The 20190-nt window shown below is 44.7% G+C and overlaps 1 protein-coding gene across 8 annotated transcripts in view; it reads left to right on the forward strand.

Annotated features, from left to right (window-relative positions):
* The window catches only part of PKNOX2 (PBX/knotted 1 homeobox 2), a 434276-nt gene that overhangs the window by 401847 nt on the left and 12239 nt on the right, over positions 1–20190 (forward strand). For all 8 annotated transcript variants that reach the window (XM_080982483.1, XM_080982489.1, XM_080982485.1 and 5 more), the window contains one exon: positions 5289–5408. In XM_080982483.1, coding sequence (XP_080838609.1) covers positions 5289–5408 — 120 coding nt within the window. The remainder of the gene's footprint in view (positions 1–5288; positions 5409–20190) is intronic.

Consider the following 20190-nt stretch of genomic DNA (forward strand, 5'->3'; position numbering starts at 1 on the left):
GCTGTGGTCTAAACCACTGAACCTCTTGGGCTTGCCATTCGGAAGGTTGGCGGTTCAAATCCTTGCAATGGGGTGAGTTCCCTTCTCTCTGTCCCAGCTCCTGCCATCCTAGGAGTTTGAAAGCAGGCCAGTGCAAGTAGATAAATAGGTGCCACGGCGGCAGGAAGGTAAACAGTGTTTCTGTGCGCTCTGGTTTCCATCACAGTGTTCCGTTGTGCCAGAAGTGGTTTAGTCATGCTGGCCACACGACCCGGAAAGCTGTCTGTGGACAAACGCTTGCTCCCTCAGCCTGAAAGCGAGATGAGTGCCACAACCCCATTGTCGCCTTTGACTAGACTTAACCCTCCAGGGAAGGGACACGTGTGGCGCTGTGGGTTAAACCACAGAGCCTAGGACTTGCCAATCAGAAGGTCGGCGGTTCGAATCCCCGCAACGGGGTGAGCTCCCATTGCTCGGTCCCAGCTCCTGCCAACCTAGCAGTTTGAAAGCACGTCAAAGTGCAAGTAGATAAATAGGTTCCACTCCAGCAGGAAGGTAAACGGCATCTCCATGCACTGCTCTGGTTCGCCAGAAGCAGCTTAGTCATGCTGGCCACATGACCCAGAAGCTGTACACCAGCTGCCTCAGCCAATAAAGCGAGATGAGCGCCGCAACCCCAGAGTCGGTCACGACTGGACCTAATGGTCAGGGGTCCCTTTAGCTTACCTTTAACCCTCCAGGGGCCCTTTACTTTTTTAACCTACCTTGGCTAGGCCCAGGTCTGCATAACTTTAGCAAGGTGGTAGCCTCATACGCATTCAAGGCATAATTTGTAACTACCCATTATGGAAGGGAAGCAAGAACGCTGTGCTTTAACATGACCTGTAGTTCCACCCCAAGGTGATAATGGGAGAAGTGTACAAACCACTGGCCAAGCCGTTTCTCTAATGCCACTATGGGAGATGTTGGTGGGTAGCCTCAGCCCGAGGATCTTTTGCAGTTGGCCCCAGTTCTCCTGCTTCTTAACCCCCTGCTTTAAAATTAACTTACTTTAAAAAAACAAAAAAACTTTATTTATAGGATATCCTTTGGACACTGCAAAGTGCAATGCTGGTGAGATCTCACCCATGTGCAACTTTAATTTTCCAGTGGCATCAATACAGATCCATTCACATTGGGAATGGGGGTGGGGATTCAGTTTGCTTCACATTTTAATGCACATCTACCTATTTTACCCATCCTTAAACAATACAGAAGCCAACATGCAAATGTTCTGTGAAATTCACATTTCTCCGAATTTTGCAATAAATTCCGCCAGCCGAAGAAATGTGAACAAAAATGAATATGTTATAGGAAAGTGGGCATAAAAATGCATATATTGGTGAAAATAACATACAAAAATGCATCGGACTGGGTGAAATTTCTTTCTAGAAATGTGTATGTTAAGCAAGATCGCATGCAAACATGTATCTGTTAGAGAATCATGCGATAAAATGCTGATCAATTTTTACTAGGGGTTTTTAAAATGTGCAAAAATGTGGCAAACCAACCCTAAGTTTGAAAAAAAACAAGAGACTGGGAGGAAATTGTTCGTTCCTAATTTTTATATGCAAATGTTATGCATTTTTTTGTGCACCTGTTCCCTAAATGCTTTAAGAATCTAGCCCTAAATACAATTTTCAGTGGGTCCCCCCCCCCAAATAAAACACTACCATCTATCTCCATCCTGGGAGGCACTTAAATCACTCTGCTAATTGGAAAATTCAGAGAACAGAGGTACGAATAATGGAGATTTTACTGTAGTAGGAAATAGCATTCCCAGTTAGTCTTTCCATCAGAGTTTTGCGGGCAGAAAATCCTTACCTACTTCTTGATATGTGTCCCACTTATTCTGCCCCCGCCCTGTTCTGTATTAATGAGAAGCAAATCATACAGTGCTTGCTATATAAGCTCAGATCTTTTTTTTATAAAATAATAATAATAATGAAAAAGCGTAGGCATTGATGTACTGACATTTCCTACTGAGTCAGCACTGGCGGGACCACAACTGCACCCGATCAGTCTCTGAGCTCCTTTAAAATCTCTCTGGTCCTCTCTCTACATTAGAGCTTTTCTTTCTTTCCTTTTTCCCCTTTTTTACTTAAAGCTTAATAATAATATAAAAACCTATTGGAAAAGGCATTGGCAGGCCTGTCATATCCCCCAATTCCTCGTCTTTCTCTCAGCTCGGGGATGAGGAGTGGAAAACAAAACCTGAATCTCAATTCTATTTAATGTGTAAAAGCTGTTGCTAGCTCAGATCTTAGAGTGAAATTGATCAGATCTGTTGAATACAAGTATGCTGGGAATATTGTGGCACTGGTGGAGCCCTGGACAAGCACTCCTAATGTTATTTCTGTATTGCCTGGGTAATTTATTCAGCCCAGACCTTGCAATACATCCCAAGCGGTACCTGGGGGAATCATTTATACCTGACACAGGGCTGCCATCCTGATGTTTAATTCATGCAGGAGAAATGTTTTTATGAAGAACCTTAAAAAAAAAGTGTCTGTGTCTGTGTGTGTGTTTTTTAACTTGACGTTGAGATTCCAGTTTCCTGCAACCTCATTAAAAACTTCTCTTCCCCTGCTTCCCAAGATCTTTGCATTTCCTCTTCTTTTCTGCCAGCCTTAAAAAATAATAATAATAACCTTCTTCTGCTAAGAAGAATCCTATTGAGAATTTTACATTTTAACACTGATTAATAGATTGAAGGGTATTTTAAGGCTATTTACTGGGAAGTGACTTACAGGGAAATCAAAAAGGCCAAAGCAGCGCCATATTAACCAGTAGGCACTTCAGACATCAGCAAAGCAGGGGCACCCAAAAAAAATATGAGAAATTTCTGTTTGAAAGGATTTTGCATTCAGAAACTTGAGAGGGGGGCACTATTTCATTTCAGCATACATGTAAGTTTTGTGTCACTTTGAAAAATCAAATTTTATTTTTCAGTTTAGTATTTTTTTCAAATTTTGAATTGCATACGGCGGGCACCGTTTGTTTTTCAGTACTTGGGGCCTCTAAAATCTTGATCCAGCCCTAGATAAAAGACCAACCAATCAGGTTGAGGCTCTGGGGCGGGGTTTAGCCGCCCAAATGCGACCGCAGCAGCGCTTCCCCTTTATTCTGCTGCTGATTTTTGTCAGATCACCCACACACCCTCCCTTTAGTTCATAGCTTGGTTCTTGACATTGCTATGGACCTGTGGTTGGTCACCTTGGTTGGCCAAGGGGCCTGGTAGGAATTTTTATCCAACTGGCAAATTGGCACCGGACACTTGGTTTTTCGCCTACCTCGTAGCAAATAGTCACAACTTTTTGGTATTGGTGGTTAGGCATTGGAATATGTTTGTGGATTGGAGGGCAGAGTGTGGCCATCGCCTACCCCTCCTCTTTATGGGTGTTCCGGTAAAGGAATCTGGCAGTCGTGGATCCTGTCCAACGCCCTTGCTGGTGGCTAGAGCCATGGCACGACCCCCGGTGACATCAGGGGGAGCTTACAGTTGTATTTGCATCAACAGGCTCCTCCCACTGGTGGTTAACCCTTGATAGACTCACCCCTTCCTGAGGGGGTGGAGTCACGCTCTGTTGTTTTATCCAATGCCTAAGCCAATACCTCTCACATGCTGTAATCATGTTTTTAGCCCATTAACCTAATAACGTGTCCATGTATCTTTCTTATTCTCAAGTGGGTGGCGGGTCCTTGAATCACAAACATAGGAAGCTGCCTTAAACTATTGCTCCATCTAGCTCCGTCTAGTCTACACTGACTGGCAGTGGCTCTGCAGGATTTCAGACCGGAGCCTTTCCTCCACTACCTGGAGAAGCTGTGGGTGGAGCTTGGGGTCTACCTGATAAACTTAGAGTTACTTTCTCCCTTATGATTCTCCCCATCTTCCAAGTCTGCGCCTCGACCCCAAAAGTAGCATTTGGAGGTGAGATTTCCTGAGCTTTGCTCAAATTATTCCTTCCATGTATTAGCTTTTCCACAACCTTCCCAGCATTAATTTGGTGCAAGGGTGCTTTCCGAGTAGAAAGATCCTAAGTCACTCCCTGTCCACTGTGCAGATGAAAATGTATGATGAAACCATGCCATTTATGTATGCGGTCATAATTTGATGAGTAGCATGTTCTAACTCCACTGTTGGAAGCAGTATGCCCCAGAATGTCAGTTGCTAGAATCATCATCATCATCATCATTTATTAAACACAATCCATAGATCTCAGGGTGGTTCACAACACAAAAATACAATATAAAAAACACAAAGTACATAATAAAAATAAGAGGGGGGGACAAACAAATCAATAATCTCCAGGCAGAGAGAGCACTCTTGCACTCATATACCGTATTTTTCACTCCATAAGACACACTTTTTTCCTCCTAAAAAGTAAGGGGAAATGTCTGTGCATCTTATGGAGCGAATGTGTGGTCCCTGGAGCCAAATAGCCATTGCCCTGCGCTCCTGGGCTGCATTTTGGGGGTGGGGGGAGGAGCCACGCTGCTCTGCTGGCAGCCTCCGCTTTCCTCTGAAGTCCCAGCAAGGTTTGCAAGCAGGAGGAAGGCTGACTATTACCATTCTTTATTAATAACAGTAAAATGCTCAAATTTTAGTTTATGTGACCACTGCCAATACTGACTTCCCAGTGATAATGAAAACAGCTACATTGTAATGGAATGTCTATCCTTTTTCCATTCTCTTCATTATATACCGTGGCTCGCTTTAAAGCAGCAAAGCGGACAGGAGCCACCCGCTTTGCTGTTTTAAATAGTTTAGTACAACATTTGAGTCAGATTTTTTTTTCTTGTTTTCCTTCTCTAAAAACTAGGTGTGTCTTATGGTCAGGTGCATCTTATGGAGCAAAAAATACTCCTTGCAGGCTTTCCATAGGCTGCTATGGCTGGCTGCTATGAGAACAGGGTGCTGGGCTAGATGGACTTCTGGCCTGACCCTGCAAGGCTCTTCCATTCTTGCATCTTCATTCATAAGCAGATTTATTTATTTTTAACTCGAACGTTTGGCACAGTGGAAAAGCCTACTGATCTCCCTTTCTTCCCCAGCTTCTAAGTGTTCCTCCTAAGTTAGTTTTGCTCTCCTCCTCTCTGAATAGCGCAAGCCTCTCCAGCCTCGCAGAGCCACCATGAAATCGGACCGACGTTGCGATCTGCGTCACCATGGCAACCTAGGCCCTCTTTCCCTTTTCTTTTTCCCCCTTTTTCACCTGCATTGTTGCTTAAGCTTCCCTTTCTCTTTCTCTTTCCCTGCCCTGTAGGTTAACCTGGACCTGACCTCTCTCCTTGACAGCGAAGATAAAAAGTCAAAGAACAAACGAGGAGTCCTGCCGAAGCATGCCACGAATATCATGCGGTCCTGGCTCTTCCAGCATCTTATGGTGAGAGGAGTTAACAAGTGTGTCTGAGCGATTAACCCCTTGGGATCGTTTTCCCATTAAGGAGAAGCCAGTCCAAAGGGTGCTCAATGCCTGGGTTTCCATGAAGTGTCTTGCTTATCTAGGATAAGCACAAACATCTTCACAATAGCCAGAGAAAGAGACTGCAGACAGGAAGCTGTGCACTATTCTTTATCTTGTGGATTAGAGGAAAAAGCCAAGCAGCCCATTCCTAAGGATCTGCTTTAGTAGCTATACAGTAGGTGCAAGCAGTGGCTTTTGCCGCCGCAGCTTAAGCATGCACATACTAATGGCAAGCAGGGCAGGAAAGGCCTTCTTTCTCTACACTGTACCAAAGAATGACAGACTTCTCAGGCTCTAAGGGACTCATTAGGTGCATCTGGCTGCACAGAATCAAACACCTTTGTACCCAGGCCTAGGATGTGCCAAATGTTTACCTGTTTCAGTTTGCAAAAAAATCTTGTTTTCAGCGAGACTAAAATATTTCCTGGAAACACCTTTTTGAAAGCCGTTTAGGTGTAGCTGCTTGCTGCTGTTTGTTCCTCCTCTCTCTCCTGACTTCAGTGCGGTTGTGTTCATGCATTTCTGGTTAAAGCTGTGTTTTCTTGGGCAACTTATCCTAACCAATCAGGGATCACCAAGTGACTAGAATGTCACAGCACTACATAGCCAATCGGGTTTGACTATGGGGCAGAGTTACTGAGGGTAAACATAGACAATTGCCCTCAGAGTGAGGGTAAAAACAAACAAACAAATATTACCTGCCCGTCACCATAAGGTCCCAGGGCATGTCCACAATGATTTAAAATACAACGTTAAAAAACAATTTATAATTGCAAGAATAGGGTGGCTTCTAAACATATGCAACTCAAGGGTCAAAGGGTAGAGAAGTGCATCTTCAGTATTCGATGAAAACATTATTGTGAAGGTGCCGGGTGCATCTTTCCCTGGACTGGTCACATGGGTGTTCCCAGCCAATCATCCATGAGAAAATAGTTGGAGAAACCCTTGGGAAAGAAACAGCCAACAGGAGGCAGCCTTTTGCTAGCTACCCATTTTAAAAACCTTTTTTAAAGAGTAAATACAGTAGCACTCTCAATTTCTGCACTCTTCATGTCTATTATATATGTTGCTAACAAGACTGAGCTATGGGCGTGTGCAGATATAGTCAGTGCCTTTCTTCTAGGGAAAAAAGGCGCCACTACTCCCCATTAAGTTGTTACCGTAAGTGGCCTACTTTTAACCAGTGCTTTTATTCTAGGGGAAAGGGTGCTGGTACTGTGTACTTTTGAGTTTCCCCAGAAAAAAACCCCCCACCAGATATAGATACAGATACAGTGGTACCAAGGGACGCGGGTGGCGCTGTGGGTTAAACCACAGAGCCTAGGGCTTGCCGATCAGAAGGTCGGCGGTTCAAATCCCCGTGATGGGGTGAGCTCCCATTGCTCGGTCCATGCTCCTGCCAACCAAGCAGTTCGAAAGCACGTCAAAGTGCAAGTAGATAAATAGTTACCGCTCTGGTGGGAAGGTAAACAGTGTTTCCATGCACTGCTCTTGTTCGCCAGAAGCGGCTTAGTCATGCTGGCCACATGACCCGGAAGCTGTACGCTGGCTCCCTCGGCCTGTAAAGCAAAACCCCAGAGTCGGTCATGACTGGACCTAATGGTCAGGGGTCCCTTTACCTTTACCTTTACCTTTACAGTGGTACCTCAGGTTACAGACGCTTCAGGTTACAGACTCCGTTAACCCTGAACTAGTACCTCGGGTTAAGAACTTTGCTTCAGGATGAGAACAGAAATCTCACGGCGGTAGTGGGAGGCCCCATTAGCTAAAGTGGTACCTCAGGTTAAGAACCGTTTCAGGTTAAGAACAGACCTCTGGAACAAATTAAGTTCTTAACCTGAGGTACCACTGTATACTAGAGAGAGAGAGAGAGAGAGAGAGAGAGAGAGAGAGAGAGAGATCTTCTGTAGCATTCAGTGAGGCAGAATGTGTGAGGCACTGCTGCTATCCCGGCTTCCCAGCACAGCAGGTCACGGTCGCTTACTGAGGGGAGGCGCAGAAAGCTCAGCATGTCATGGCGGTAGTGTTGGACTGGCTCCGCCAAACTGCACCAAGCACCCCATGCCTCACACCTCTCCTCTCCCTCTTGGTAAGTGGTAGCGACCCGTTATGTTGGAAAGCCAGGAGGAGTGCCCAACCCATATGCCTCACCAGTCACTACTGAATAAATACTTCTTCTTCTCCTCCTCCTCCTCCTTCTTCTTCTTCTTCTTCTTCTTCTTCTTCTTCTTCTTCTTCTTCTTCTTCTATCACTCGTAGCCGAGTAAGATTGTCTTCCATAAACACAGTTTTAACAGTGAGTCTGTAAATGACTGTGGAGGCCAATTCTGGATCCACACGTCCTTCCACAGTGGGGACATCGGTTTCCATGAGGGAGTTGATCACGGTGTGGATTTGCCAAGCGTGCCTTCCTCTTAGCACGTTTCTCCCTGAATATAGATATAGATGGACCTCAGTCTCATGACCAGTTCCTGCTCTCACAGTGGCCAACCAGGTGTCTTTGGGAAGCCTGAGAGCAGAAGCTGAGCACAACAGCACTTTTTCCCATCGGTGAATCGCAGCAAAGGGGAGTCGGAAGCTTAGTGCCTCTGACAGTGGAGCAGTTGTCACAGACTAAAGCAAACCTGACCTACTTATAATCCTCTACATCAAATGCCACCCGTAAGTTGTGTCTCGTAGCCTATCAGGGATTCAATCAATCTATTGATCTGACTACCTTCTTTGGCCTTCGGCTGTCAAGCATGTGACAGACCACAAGACATGACTGGCAGCATTTGGCTTGGTGTAGGCTTAGCTTAAAGGGAGAGACGGGAGAGAGCATGTCAGAAAGAACAGCTGATGTGAGTTCTCATACATCCACAGACTTAGATCTAGGGATCTGTATTTTGAAATCCTTACATTTTGATTTTTGTAGTTTTTGACATTTCTAGTTTTCGACTGATGTGCACATTTTTGAAAGCAGTGTCTCCTAACGTAATGCTTTTTGTATGTTAGTCCCACTGATGTGTTCATTTTTATGCAAACTTTCCCCCTAAAACATGCATTGGTTGATAGGACAACTGCATTGCAAAATTCAGATTTTGAAGGAAGCTTGTGTTTGGGTTTCCTTGTTGATTTGGAAAGCACAGATTTGGTAAATTCAGGTTCAAATGTGAACTGGATCAAATTTCTCCCCATCCCTACCCCTTATTTTAAAATGTTTAAAACATCACTCACTTGATCCATGTGGCATTTTGGCACAAAGCAAAACATCTCACTCCAAGGCACCTTGGCCTGTTGAACACAATAACTTTAAGAAGATTCTGGCTGCTAGATCAGACCAAAAGTCCCCCTTGTTCTCACGGGGGGCAACCAAATGCCTTTAGGAAGCCCCCAGGCAGGATTCTGTGTGTCATGCCTGCCTGTTGCTTCTGGATCAGCCAAAGATAACATAGTCCCAAGCAGCCTGCATTCAGCTGCTGCAAAAGTTGGGAAGGAAGAGGAGTCAATTTGCACAATGGCACCAATTTTCTCTATGTCTAGAACACACGGAATATGTTCGTATTCTACAATAAATGGTAGAGTTCCTCTAGAGGGAAAGCTCAGCCATGCTTTGCATTTTCCCTCCTATTTGCCAAAATTATTGGATAGAGGGAAACTGACCACTATGTGGAAGCAATACATGCTCTCATACTTAGGGCTATAGCTGCCACCTAGTGCCCAAGAGAGAAAATATATTCTGATTTGCTAGACAACCAACGACCAACATACATGCATATGCCAACCCACAATCTCATAAGGAGTTTTGGGGCATAATAGCCTTTCTGTAGATGTATCCTACTGGCTTGGGCTTCTTTGACTGGTTCAGGAGTCTTCATTCTCATGTGTTATTCAGCCCCGCCTCCTCCCTTGTGGATCAGTATTCCTTCTGTTTCTTCTCCGGTGATGGACTGAAGCTTGAATTGCCCACTTCCCTTCATTTCACTCATTTGTGTGTTTCCTACAAGACTCTGTTCCCACATCTCATTGAGAACTAGAAACATGCAGGCACCTTTTCTGGATTCGACACCAGAAAGCTTGATTTTGAGCTATAGAATGATTCACATCTGTTCATATTTCTAAACCTTAGATGTCACCCTTTTTTTCAAGATCTGTGTTGTGTAAACAAAGCAATGCACAACATAGAATCTAATGGCTGTGTTTGGCTAGTATATGTGTTAATCACTGGGTAACAAAGGAAGCAGGTGACATATATATGCAACCCAACAAGTAATATCACCCTCAGCACTTTGAGAATAAAGAGCTTCAGCCCTAACTTTTAAATTTGGCTCTTTAAAATTCTGCTTCATTAAGTTAAGCTAAGGGTGGTACACATGTCTTTGGGGTAAACATGGTTACTGAAAGTAAATAGAAAGCTGAACTAAATATTACAAATAAAATATGTTAGTAAGTCAAGGGGGAAGAGCAGTTGAGTATAGTTACAATTATTAATGCTGGGAGCGTCCCTCCTTATATTACAACCTGGGATGGGTCAGCCAGTGGGATTCATTAGCAATGAGATGTCTCCATCTAAGCTGCTCAGAGTAGACCCACTGAAATTATTGGTCCCCAGTTAGTTTTGTCTATTAATTTCAGTGTGTCTACTTTGAGTAGAACTGGCACCAGCTATAATCCACTAGGCATGATTTAATGGCATTGTTGCATGCACTGCTCTCTGAGTGGGACTGTCTGCTCTGGAGGGTTGGAGGAACCCCTAGAACAGGTTTAGAAAATGTGCAGGAGGAAGGGGGAGAAATCCCATTGCACAAGCAGACCTTGTCCCCCATGTCCGTACCCCACTTTGTTCTACGTTGATTTCCACCCAACATGTTTGCAATTTACAGTGCAATGCCCTCCTTTACACAATGCATAATGGCACCATTAATATTATAATAAAAGGTAAAGGACCCCTGGACAGTTGAGTCCAGTGCAAGGCAAGTATGGGGTTGCGGCACTCATCTCGCTTTCAGGCCGAGGGAGCCGGCGTTCGTCCACAGACAGCTTCCCGGTCATGTGGCCAGCATGACTAAACCGCTTCTGCCACACGGAGGACCATGATGAGTGCCAGAGAGCATGGAAACTCCATTTACCTTCCTGCTGCTTTGGTACCTATTTATCTACTTGCACTAGTATGCTTTCGAACTGCTAGGATGGCAGGAGCAGGGACAGAGCAACGGGAGCTCACTCCATCACAGGGAATCGAACCGCCAGCCTTCCGATCGGCAAGCCAAGAGGCTCAGTGGTTTAGACCACAGATAGTTCTTTCGAAAAGGATAGGTCTATTGTATCATTTATTTGTTTAATTAGTTCTTTTTATATTTTACTTATATCATCTATTTGTATCCTGGCCTTCACCTAAGGACCTCAAGGCAAAATGCATGGTCCCCATCTTCCTGCTTCCATTTTATTCTCACAACAGCCCTGCGATGAGGCTGAGAGAGAGAGAGAGAGAGAGTGACAGGCTCAAGTTCACCTTTGTGATCAAATGAGCATTTGAACCCAGGTCTCCCTGGTCCTGGTGCAATACTCATTATGCACTAAAGCACCCATTGTCCCTAGTCATTGGCGATGTGACCAAGACTGGTGGGAGTTGGAGCCCAACAACTTCTGGTGAGGTCCAGGTTCCTAGCTCCTTCTTTAGATGCTGGGGACATTGGACAAGGGGGACAGTTATCCCGCCCACGAGCCTCCGAAAGGCATCTGTCTGGCAACTGCTGGAAACAGATCACTGGAGTGGATCTTACATCTGATCTTACACAGCTGGGCACATCCTTTCTTATATATGTTTTGAGACGAGTTCTAGGAGAAGCCAGGAAAGCCTTTGCTTGGATCTTGGAAGCCTGTAAAATGATACAAGGCAGGAAAATACAACACGGCAAGCAATCTTGCGTGAAATACAGGAGGTGGGCTGAATGTGTATCTTATCGCCCTTTCTGTGACTCATTTTTTTTTGTAAATGTACCATAGCCTATAGGATGCTGCCTTGAGGAGCATGGTTGTGTTTTTTTTTTTTCATCATCCGTTCACAACAGTTGGCTCCAACTGCAAAAGAATTAAAAGGCATTTGGCAGATTTTCCAGAGCACTATTTTACACAGCAATTAATACAGATTTATGCAATTAGCACTGTTAGAAAGAGACTCTGGGGCATTCCAGGCTTCTTGTCCCAATTATCCCTGAAGCTTTGGGGGAGAGGGGGGTCGTTAGGATGCAGTTTTTAATCTAAATGTTTTTCACATTCAATTTGGGGGTGTGGGCGTGTGGGGGTGTTCATTTAGCCATCAGTTCAATGGGTTGCGTTTCACGGCACGCGGCAACCGTTTCTCATAGGTGTAGCCCAAGGGAGGGCAGAAGATAGATCTACTGGCAGATCCCCTAGGTGATCCACAACAGTAGATCCACAACAGTGTCCGACCCCTTATTGTTTAACAACTGCAACAACAAAATGATTCCCCACCACTGAAATGGGGAGGGGAGAGGCGAGCAGAAATGGATTTTGTATGTGGAAGGGCTGTGAACTCAATAATAATAATAATAATAATTTTTATTATTTATATCCCATCCATCTGGCTGGGATTCCCCAGCCACTCTGGGTGGCTTACAGTATATATAAAAACATTTTTAAAAATCAAACATTTAAAAAAAAACCACAGAATATCTTATGCAGACTATAATTAAACCAATAAATCAATAGAAGATCATATCATAACCATAATAATCAATATACAGTTGTACCCGAATTAAAATAACCACCAACCCCAACTAAACATTTATTTTTATTTTTATTTTTATTTTTATTATTTTCAGTTTTATACATTTCAATAATTTTACAACTGTTTTAACATTTCAAAACTCGACATCCTTCCCCCTCTTTCTGCAGTTCCTTAATTTTTTTTCTGCGGTTCCTTATTTTTTATATTTTCTGCATGTTCCAAATTAACTTAATTTACTCATTTATTCATCTGCTTTAAATATATATTCTTATAAAACTGCCGGTTATTACAGTAATCCTGCCAATGTTCTTATCTTGCGCAGGGGCCATGCTAATCTTCTCTGTATTGTTACAATTTTAGTATTTGTGCTGCTGAAGCGAGCCCAACCCCAACTAAACATTTAATCAACCCCAAACCAACAAAAACAAAACAGAGGAACCAAAATTAAAACCGTTTTAAACATTTTAAAACATTTTAGCCAGCTGCCCCAACCCAAAAGTTGTTCCAGCAATGTCCCTCTGGCCACCCAGGAGCCTCTTTTAGCTGTTCAAGGTGAGTCTGGCCCCGCCCCCTAGGCCAGGTGGAAATGGGCCATGCAGCAGGAAGCAATCTTCCTCAGGGAAGTTTTTAATGTTTGATATTTTATCACTTTATTATTATTATTATTAATAATAATAAGAATAATATTCTGCTGGGAGCCGCCCAGAGTGGCTGGGGAAACCCAGCCAGATGGGCAGGGTATAAATACTACTAATAATAATAATACAGTGGTACCTCAGGTTACATACGCTTCAGGTTACAGACTCCGCTAACCCAGAAATAGTACCTCGGGTTAAGAACTTTGCTTCAGGATGAGAACAGAAATCATGCGGTGGCAGTGGCAGTGGGAGGCCACATTAGCTAAAGTGGTACCTCAGGTTAAGAACAGTTTCAGGTTAAGAACCGACCTCCAGAACTAATTAAGTACTTAACCTGAGGTACCACAATAATAATAATAATAATAATAATAATAATAATAATAATAATTGTTGTTGTTGTTGTTGTTGTTGTTGTTGTTGTTACAACAACACTCACGGCGGCAGCAATGTCCCTCCAGCCTCCCTCAGTCCCATTCTGGTCCTTACAACAGATTGAAGGACAAGGTGCCTCTCAACCGTGTTCAACAGCTGTTCAGAGGCAACCCGGTCTTTCATTCCCAGAGTGAGCCTTTTGCACCCAGCTCCACTTTGGGATCTCAAGGTTCTAGTTGAAAAAACAACAACACCGAGTGTATGCAGCAAGCCTGGAGTCTGCCCTCCCTTGCTCTCATCTTCCTGTTTTGCTAGACAGGTGGCCCAAAGGGACATTTAAAGAAAAACACTTTGCACGGTAATGTGTGACTGTAAAAAAGCTCACAAATGCAACATTCCATGAAAGCCAAACAGGATTGTTTTCAGGCCTAACTGGTAGCAGTCTCCAGGGGCGTAGGAAGGGCTGGGTTCATTCCACCCCGGGTGCCACCTTGACGGGGGGTGACAAATCGGCCAGCAGCACTCACCGTGGGGCCTGCAGCGCGCACGAGCCATGCGTCTCGGCGCCCGCAGGCTCGTGCGCTGTCTGTGGGGCGGCTGAGGCCCCACAGTGCGCCCCATCCCTAAGAGCAGCATGCACCCCATCCCATCCCTCCTTAAGGGCGCCACACGGCACTCATAGGGATGGGATGGGGCATTTGGCGCCCATAGAGACGGGGAGCGCGGCACCCATAGGGAAGGCATGGGCCATGCTGCCCCTATGGGCAGTTCGCCCTGCCCCTGGGCACACCGCCCCAGGTGCCCGAGAGGCTTCCTCCGCCGCTGGCAGTCTCACCATGTTACCAAATGTGGAAGGGCTTCAGCTGTAGAAGATCCTATGTTCAATTCCGGCATCTCCAGGCAAAGTTGTGAAAAGATTCCTGCCTGGAGCCCTAGAGAGCCACTGCCAGTCAGTGTAACCAATACTACTAATACAGTGTAAAGGTAAAGGTAAAGGTAAAGGTAAAGGGACTCCTGACCATTAGGTCCAGTCGTGGCCGACTCTGGGGTTGCGGTGCTCATCTCGCTTTATTGCCCGAGGGAGCCAGCTTGACTAAGCCGCTTCTGGCGAACCAGAGCAGCGCACGGAAACGCCGTTTACCTTCCCACCGGAGCGGTACCTATTTATCTACTTGCACTGTGCTTTCAAACTGCTAGGTTGGCAGTTGGCAGGGACCGAGCAACGGGAGCTCACCCCGTCGCGTGGATTCGAATCACCGACCTCCTGATCAGCAAATCCTAGGCTCTGTGGTTTAGACCACAGTGCCACCCGCGCCTTTTACTTACTTTGAGCTAAAATACCTATAGCTCCTCCTCATCCCCACCTCAAAGGGAGAAGGTCTGCGAGAGGTTCTCTATTTGGGATCTCTCCATGATTGAGAGTTTGACCTTGGGCAACTCAGAACTGATTCCGCCTGCCAAATCAATGGAAACTGATTGACAACCCTGATTTGCCGGCTGTGCAATTTAATTAATTAATGGGAAAGGTGCTTTGAAAACAGAAGGATTTATTGCAAGTGTACTCCCTGCAGCCTGAAGGAACAAATTGCAGCACCATCGAGGGGAGAAGAGCAAACCTCTTCCTAGGCAGGACAGCTCTGCTTGCTTTTGTAGAGGCCGTGCATGTGCGTGTGGGAATCTAAGAAGGCACCCAAGCTCAGAGATATTGCTCAAGTGCCACTGATGTGTCGGGCAACTTCCCTCTCATTCGGCAGCAGCAGGGTGGAAAGCAAGAGACCCTCATGGCCAATGCCAGGCAGAGCTAACTAAGTCTAGTTTGTCCCCACCCTCCTCCCTTCTGAGTTTAACAAGAGCAACATTCAGGGCCTACCTGCACTATATATTTAAAGCAGTACCACACCACAGCCATTGATTCCCCCAGAGAAGCCTGGGAACTGTAGTTTATTAAGCATGCAGACCCACAACTCCCAAAGTGGTTCAATAACCAAGCCTTCTGGCCAGGGAACTTTGGGGTCCTTAAAGACCTACACTGGCTCCCAGTACGTTTCCGAGCACAATTCAAAGTGTTGGTGCTGATCTTTAAAGCCCTAAATGGCCTCGGCCCAGTATACCTGAAGGAGCGTCTCCACCCCCATCATTCAGCCTGGACACTGAGGTCCAGCTCCGAGGGCCTTCTGGTGGTTCCCTCACTGCAAGAAGCAAAGCTACAGGGAAACAGACAGAGGGCCTTCTTGGTAGTGGCGCCCGCCCTGTGGAACACCCTCCCATCAGATGCCAAGGAAATAAACAACTATTTGACTTTTAGAAGACATCTGAAGGCAGCCCTGTTTAGGGAAGTTTTTAATGACTGATGTTTTAATGTATTTTTAATCTTTTGTGGGAAGCAGCCCAGAGTGGCTAGGGAAACCCAGCCAGATTTGGGGGGGGGGGGGTATAAGTAATAAATTATTATTATTATTATTATTATTATTATTATTTGGGGATTGTAGCTCTCTGAGGGGAATAGGGGTCTCTTTACACTCTCAGCATGCTTAACAAACTACACTTCCCAGGTGATGATCATACCTACTGGCAGGGCTGGCGTTTCCTCTTTCGCTGCTGCTGCTGCTGCTGCCGCCGCCGCCACGATACCTGCCGCCGCCACCTGCTCTGCTGCCACTGCATGCCCTGGCAGGTGGCACCAAATTCTAACCAGATCACCCTGCTTATAACATGACTTGAAAGAAAGCAACACCAAAAACGTTTTATTTAAAAACAATAAAAGGTTTAAAATGTACAGTAAAGGCAAATCAAAAATTATTTCACAGCCGCAAGAAAGCCCCGCTTTGGGCAATACCCCAGTGAAACCTAATGAAGGAGCTACCATCAGATTGTTTCCTTGGAAAACTTTTTCCTGTTAAGCTACATTTGGCATTTTGTACTATTTCTTAAATTCCTCCGTTCTCAGCTTCCAGTCCTTGAGTTTAGTTTACTATGACAATAGCTCGAAATCACTCTCTGCAATGCCTTAAAATGTCCAATGAGCACTTTCCCCCTCTGCTTAGATAGAAATAACCTATCAGGTAACCATCTTGGGAAAGCAAAATTGCTCCAATATCACTTGCTATAGATTTTAGCTTAGAAGTTGTAGCTCCTCGCGAGGGCTTTAAATCAAGAGCAGCTTTTATTAAACGAGAGCCTCTTTATAAGCCAGTGTTGTACGAGTCGCTTACTGAAAATGGCATCTGAGCTAAAAAATAAAAAGGGAAAGTCCAAAGCCAGGCAGGTGGCTTTGAATAAAAGTGGGGTCTCGCTGCTTAAGGTTATTCATACCTGAATCCTTACACCAGGGGTGGTGAAGCTGTGGCCCTGCAGATGTCCTCCTTGGCCACAGAGTTGGCCACCCCAGCTATGCACCCATTTCCAACACAGATGTCTACATCTTGTGCAGTAGCACCTGGTGCCCCGTGGCACTGGTGGGGTCGAAAGCAGGCAGGGCCAACTAATTCTGGTTTTTCACACCGTCCTGCTCCCTGCTAAGTTCTGCAAGGGCAAAACTGAAACTAAGGAGGAGGGAACTGTCTGCCTGGGCCACTCTCTGGGTCAGTTGTAAGAAGGCGGGCAGTTGTGAGTGTGGGAATGTTTAGGGATGCAGGGAGGATATATTGTCTAAGATATCCTATCCCAACTTGTCTTTACAAGTTCAACAAAATCAGCAGAGTTAACATTCCCCTTTTTCCTAAACACACGCACAGCAGATAGCTTGATCAAACTCGTTAGAATCTCTGTAAATATTTCCTGGTATTTTCCCCGTTTAATCCCTCCTAAAATAAGACGCTACACAGTCTTCTGTAAAGCATTAAACATTTACTCACAAGTAATCATCTGTTCACACAAAGGTTCCCAGAAGGCAGACTTAAAAGGTTAAAACATAGTTTAAATGTGGTGACTATCTCCTTATGGGAGAAAGCCCCCCCTTTTCTTCTCTTGGCCTGGAGCCAAGGGGGCATCTTAGTAGTGCTGTTGTTAAGATGGCATCAATAGAGACAAGAGAGACAAGTTGGTCACCAGCCTGTGGTTCTGGTTCTTTCTACTTCAGGAGAGGCCACACCCATCTCAAGTTACACATAGGAAGTTTTGTCTCAGTCCTGGAAAGCAGGAAGTTCCGGCTAGAGGATGAGATAACCTTCATGTCTACTCTAGCCATGTTGTGTTTGACTGCACCTGATTCTTACATCCCACAGTGAGCTGGCTAGTGGCAGACTGAGGCTGGTGGGGCAGTGCCCCATTCTTCCTAATGTATCAGCCTCCGCTGATCCTGTTGGATGGGAGAAGAATTCACAGAACTCAGATTCAAAAGCAGACTCAGATCAGATCATGTTGAGAATCTGCAGTCCAGCAGATTCCAACGAAGGTGGTCCCAGGGTACCAGAATTACCTCCATCCTTTTAACTGTTTCTTTTCTTTTTAAAAAAGTTCCAATGTGCATCATCCATCTAGCGCAGGGATCCTCATCTCTGTGCACTTTGAAATCCTAGTCGCCCTGGGAGCAACAGGACTTGATCATCATCATCATTTTTAATTTGTATACTGCCTTTCTATCTTACAATACTCAAGGCGGTTTACAAGCTGAAGAAACAAAAAATGTACATCTTATAACAATCTGATGCGATACAAAAATGTGATAATGAAACATAACTTTAAAATAGGCAACCTCCATCAAAAAAGTAACATTCAACAATCATTAGAATAGTATAAAATAATAATATCAACATATAAAAGTTAAACAGAAACCCACTCAACAGTTACAATAATATCTAAACTATAATCAATAAAACAACGGCAAGCCGCAGTACATAAAACAATACAATACACATTTAGATGCAGAGGGCAGAACAAGGCAGGTGGAAGGAGGCCTTGCCTGATGGAGTCTCTCTCCTCACTTGATGATGTTCCATTGCTCTTAGAGGGGGATGCAGGTTAAGATCATGGCTGATCCTTGTTTATACGTAGAGCCAACCATGATTCTTCCATACGATTTCCTCTGAGAGTGACAGAAGCACATGGCGGCATGGGTCTTTTAAAGAAGAATTGGAGAGAGAGAGAGAGAGAGAGAGAGAGAGAGAGATGCACATTACACACAGGTCTTGCACTCCAAACACGGTGCTCCCTCAGGAAATTGTTTCCTCGGCAAACATTTGCATAACGAGTCAACGATTTCTATTGATTCCTATGGGGGAATTTCTAATGCGTTCCTGACCACGGCATCTTGACCCTGAATTGACAAAAAAGAACCTGGGAAAGCCCCCTGAATCCTTGCAAAAGGCAAACTAAGAAGGAAAAAAATGCTCTCATTTGTCCAGTCTCTTCCCCTTTCTCCTACTCACCTTCCCTCCCATCATGGTTTCTGGTGAAACGGCAGTGTGAACCAGCAAAACACAAAAAAGTAAGGCTTATTTAAGGCTGCTTATTCGTTTACAGTACTACACGCAGGTCCAGCTCTTCGTATATCTGAATCTGTGGTGTGAATAGTGAGGTTTGGTTACTAATTCTTCACATTTGGATAAGTGAATTTTCTATCATGAGCATTTGGATAGTGGGACCTTCATGTAGTTAAGAGGACAGAGGCAACCCTGCAACCACTGGACCTCCTCATATTTGTTTATTTTAACTTCACAATTTTGTGCAGATTTTAAAAGACTTTTGCCTTTAAAATCTGCATTGCATCTGGATGGGATGAAATTAGTTCTGTCCCCATGTAGAACTGGGACTGCCTGAGAGTCATTGGGTCCATCTATACTTACTCTCCAGTGTTATGTAGAGTAAATAGTACCATCAACTTGACTTTTTGAACATGGTCACAGAAACGCAATTGGAATAGCACTGTGTGTTTTACACACATAGCGCTTAAAACTTAGAAACACGAATGGCAGCAAAAACCAAAATCTGTTGTGATTCAGAAGCTTTTGTGGTGATAAGCTGTAAATCAAGGTTCTGCTTGCTATGCAAGCAAAATTGGAATTAACGGTTCATCTACCATCACTAAGCTAGGTTGCTGCTGCCCTCTGCTGCCCAAACAGTAGAACAAACCTGTTTAAAGAAAAACATTTGAAAAATCTGAAAAAGTACCTGGCATTTATATGTAAGGATGGAGGAGAAATTTGATTCAGTTCACTTTTAACTTATTTGCAGCTTCCAAAACGATACAAGAATCAAAACACAGCCAGCCTTTGAAATTCTCTGAATTTTGCAACCCCAAAATGTGCACAAAATTAATATACTGGCATAAAGTGTGTGTAACAATACATGTATTTGTGAAAATAAGTTACAAACACACACTAGGTTAGGGGAAATTAATTTGCAGAAATTTGCCTCCAAAATTGCATACATACATACGTACGTGTGTGTGTGTGTGTGTGTGTGTGTGTGTGTGAGAGAGAGAGAGAGAGAGAGAGAGAGGAGAAATTTGCAGTAAAATGCTAGCGAATTTTCATGAGGACTTTCAATTTTTTAAAAAAATTGCAAACTGATGTGGAAATGTGAAGGGGTGAGCTTAAGACTGGAAAACGGGGAGAAACAGAAAATTGTCGGATTTTCCCATCCCCATTTACAGACACAGAATTTCTGCAGCGTCCAAAGTATTTCATATACTTACTCGTAAGGACATAAGAGGGACGCGGGTGGCGCTGTGGGTTAAAGCACAGAGCCTAGGACTTGGCGATCAGAAGGTCGGCGGTTCAAATCCCTGTGACGGGGTGAGCTCCCATTGCTCAGTCCCTGCTCCTGCCAACCTAGCAGTTCGAAAGCACATCAAAGTTCAAGTAGATAAATAGGTACCGCTCCAGTGGGAAGGTAAACGGCGTTTCCGTGCACTGCTCTTAGTCATGCTGGCCGCATGACCCAGAAGCTGTACGCCGGCTCCCTCGGCCAATAAAGCGAGATGAGCGCCACAACCCCAGAGTTGGCCACGACTGGACCTAAT

The sequence above is a fragment of the Podarcis pityusensis genome (genome assembly GCF_964106645.2).
Source record: "Podarcis pityusensis genome assembly, chromosome: 15".
NCBI classification, from domain to species: Eukaryota; Metazoa; Chordata; class Lepidosauria; order Squamata; family Lacertidae; genus Podarcis; species Podarcis pityusensis.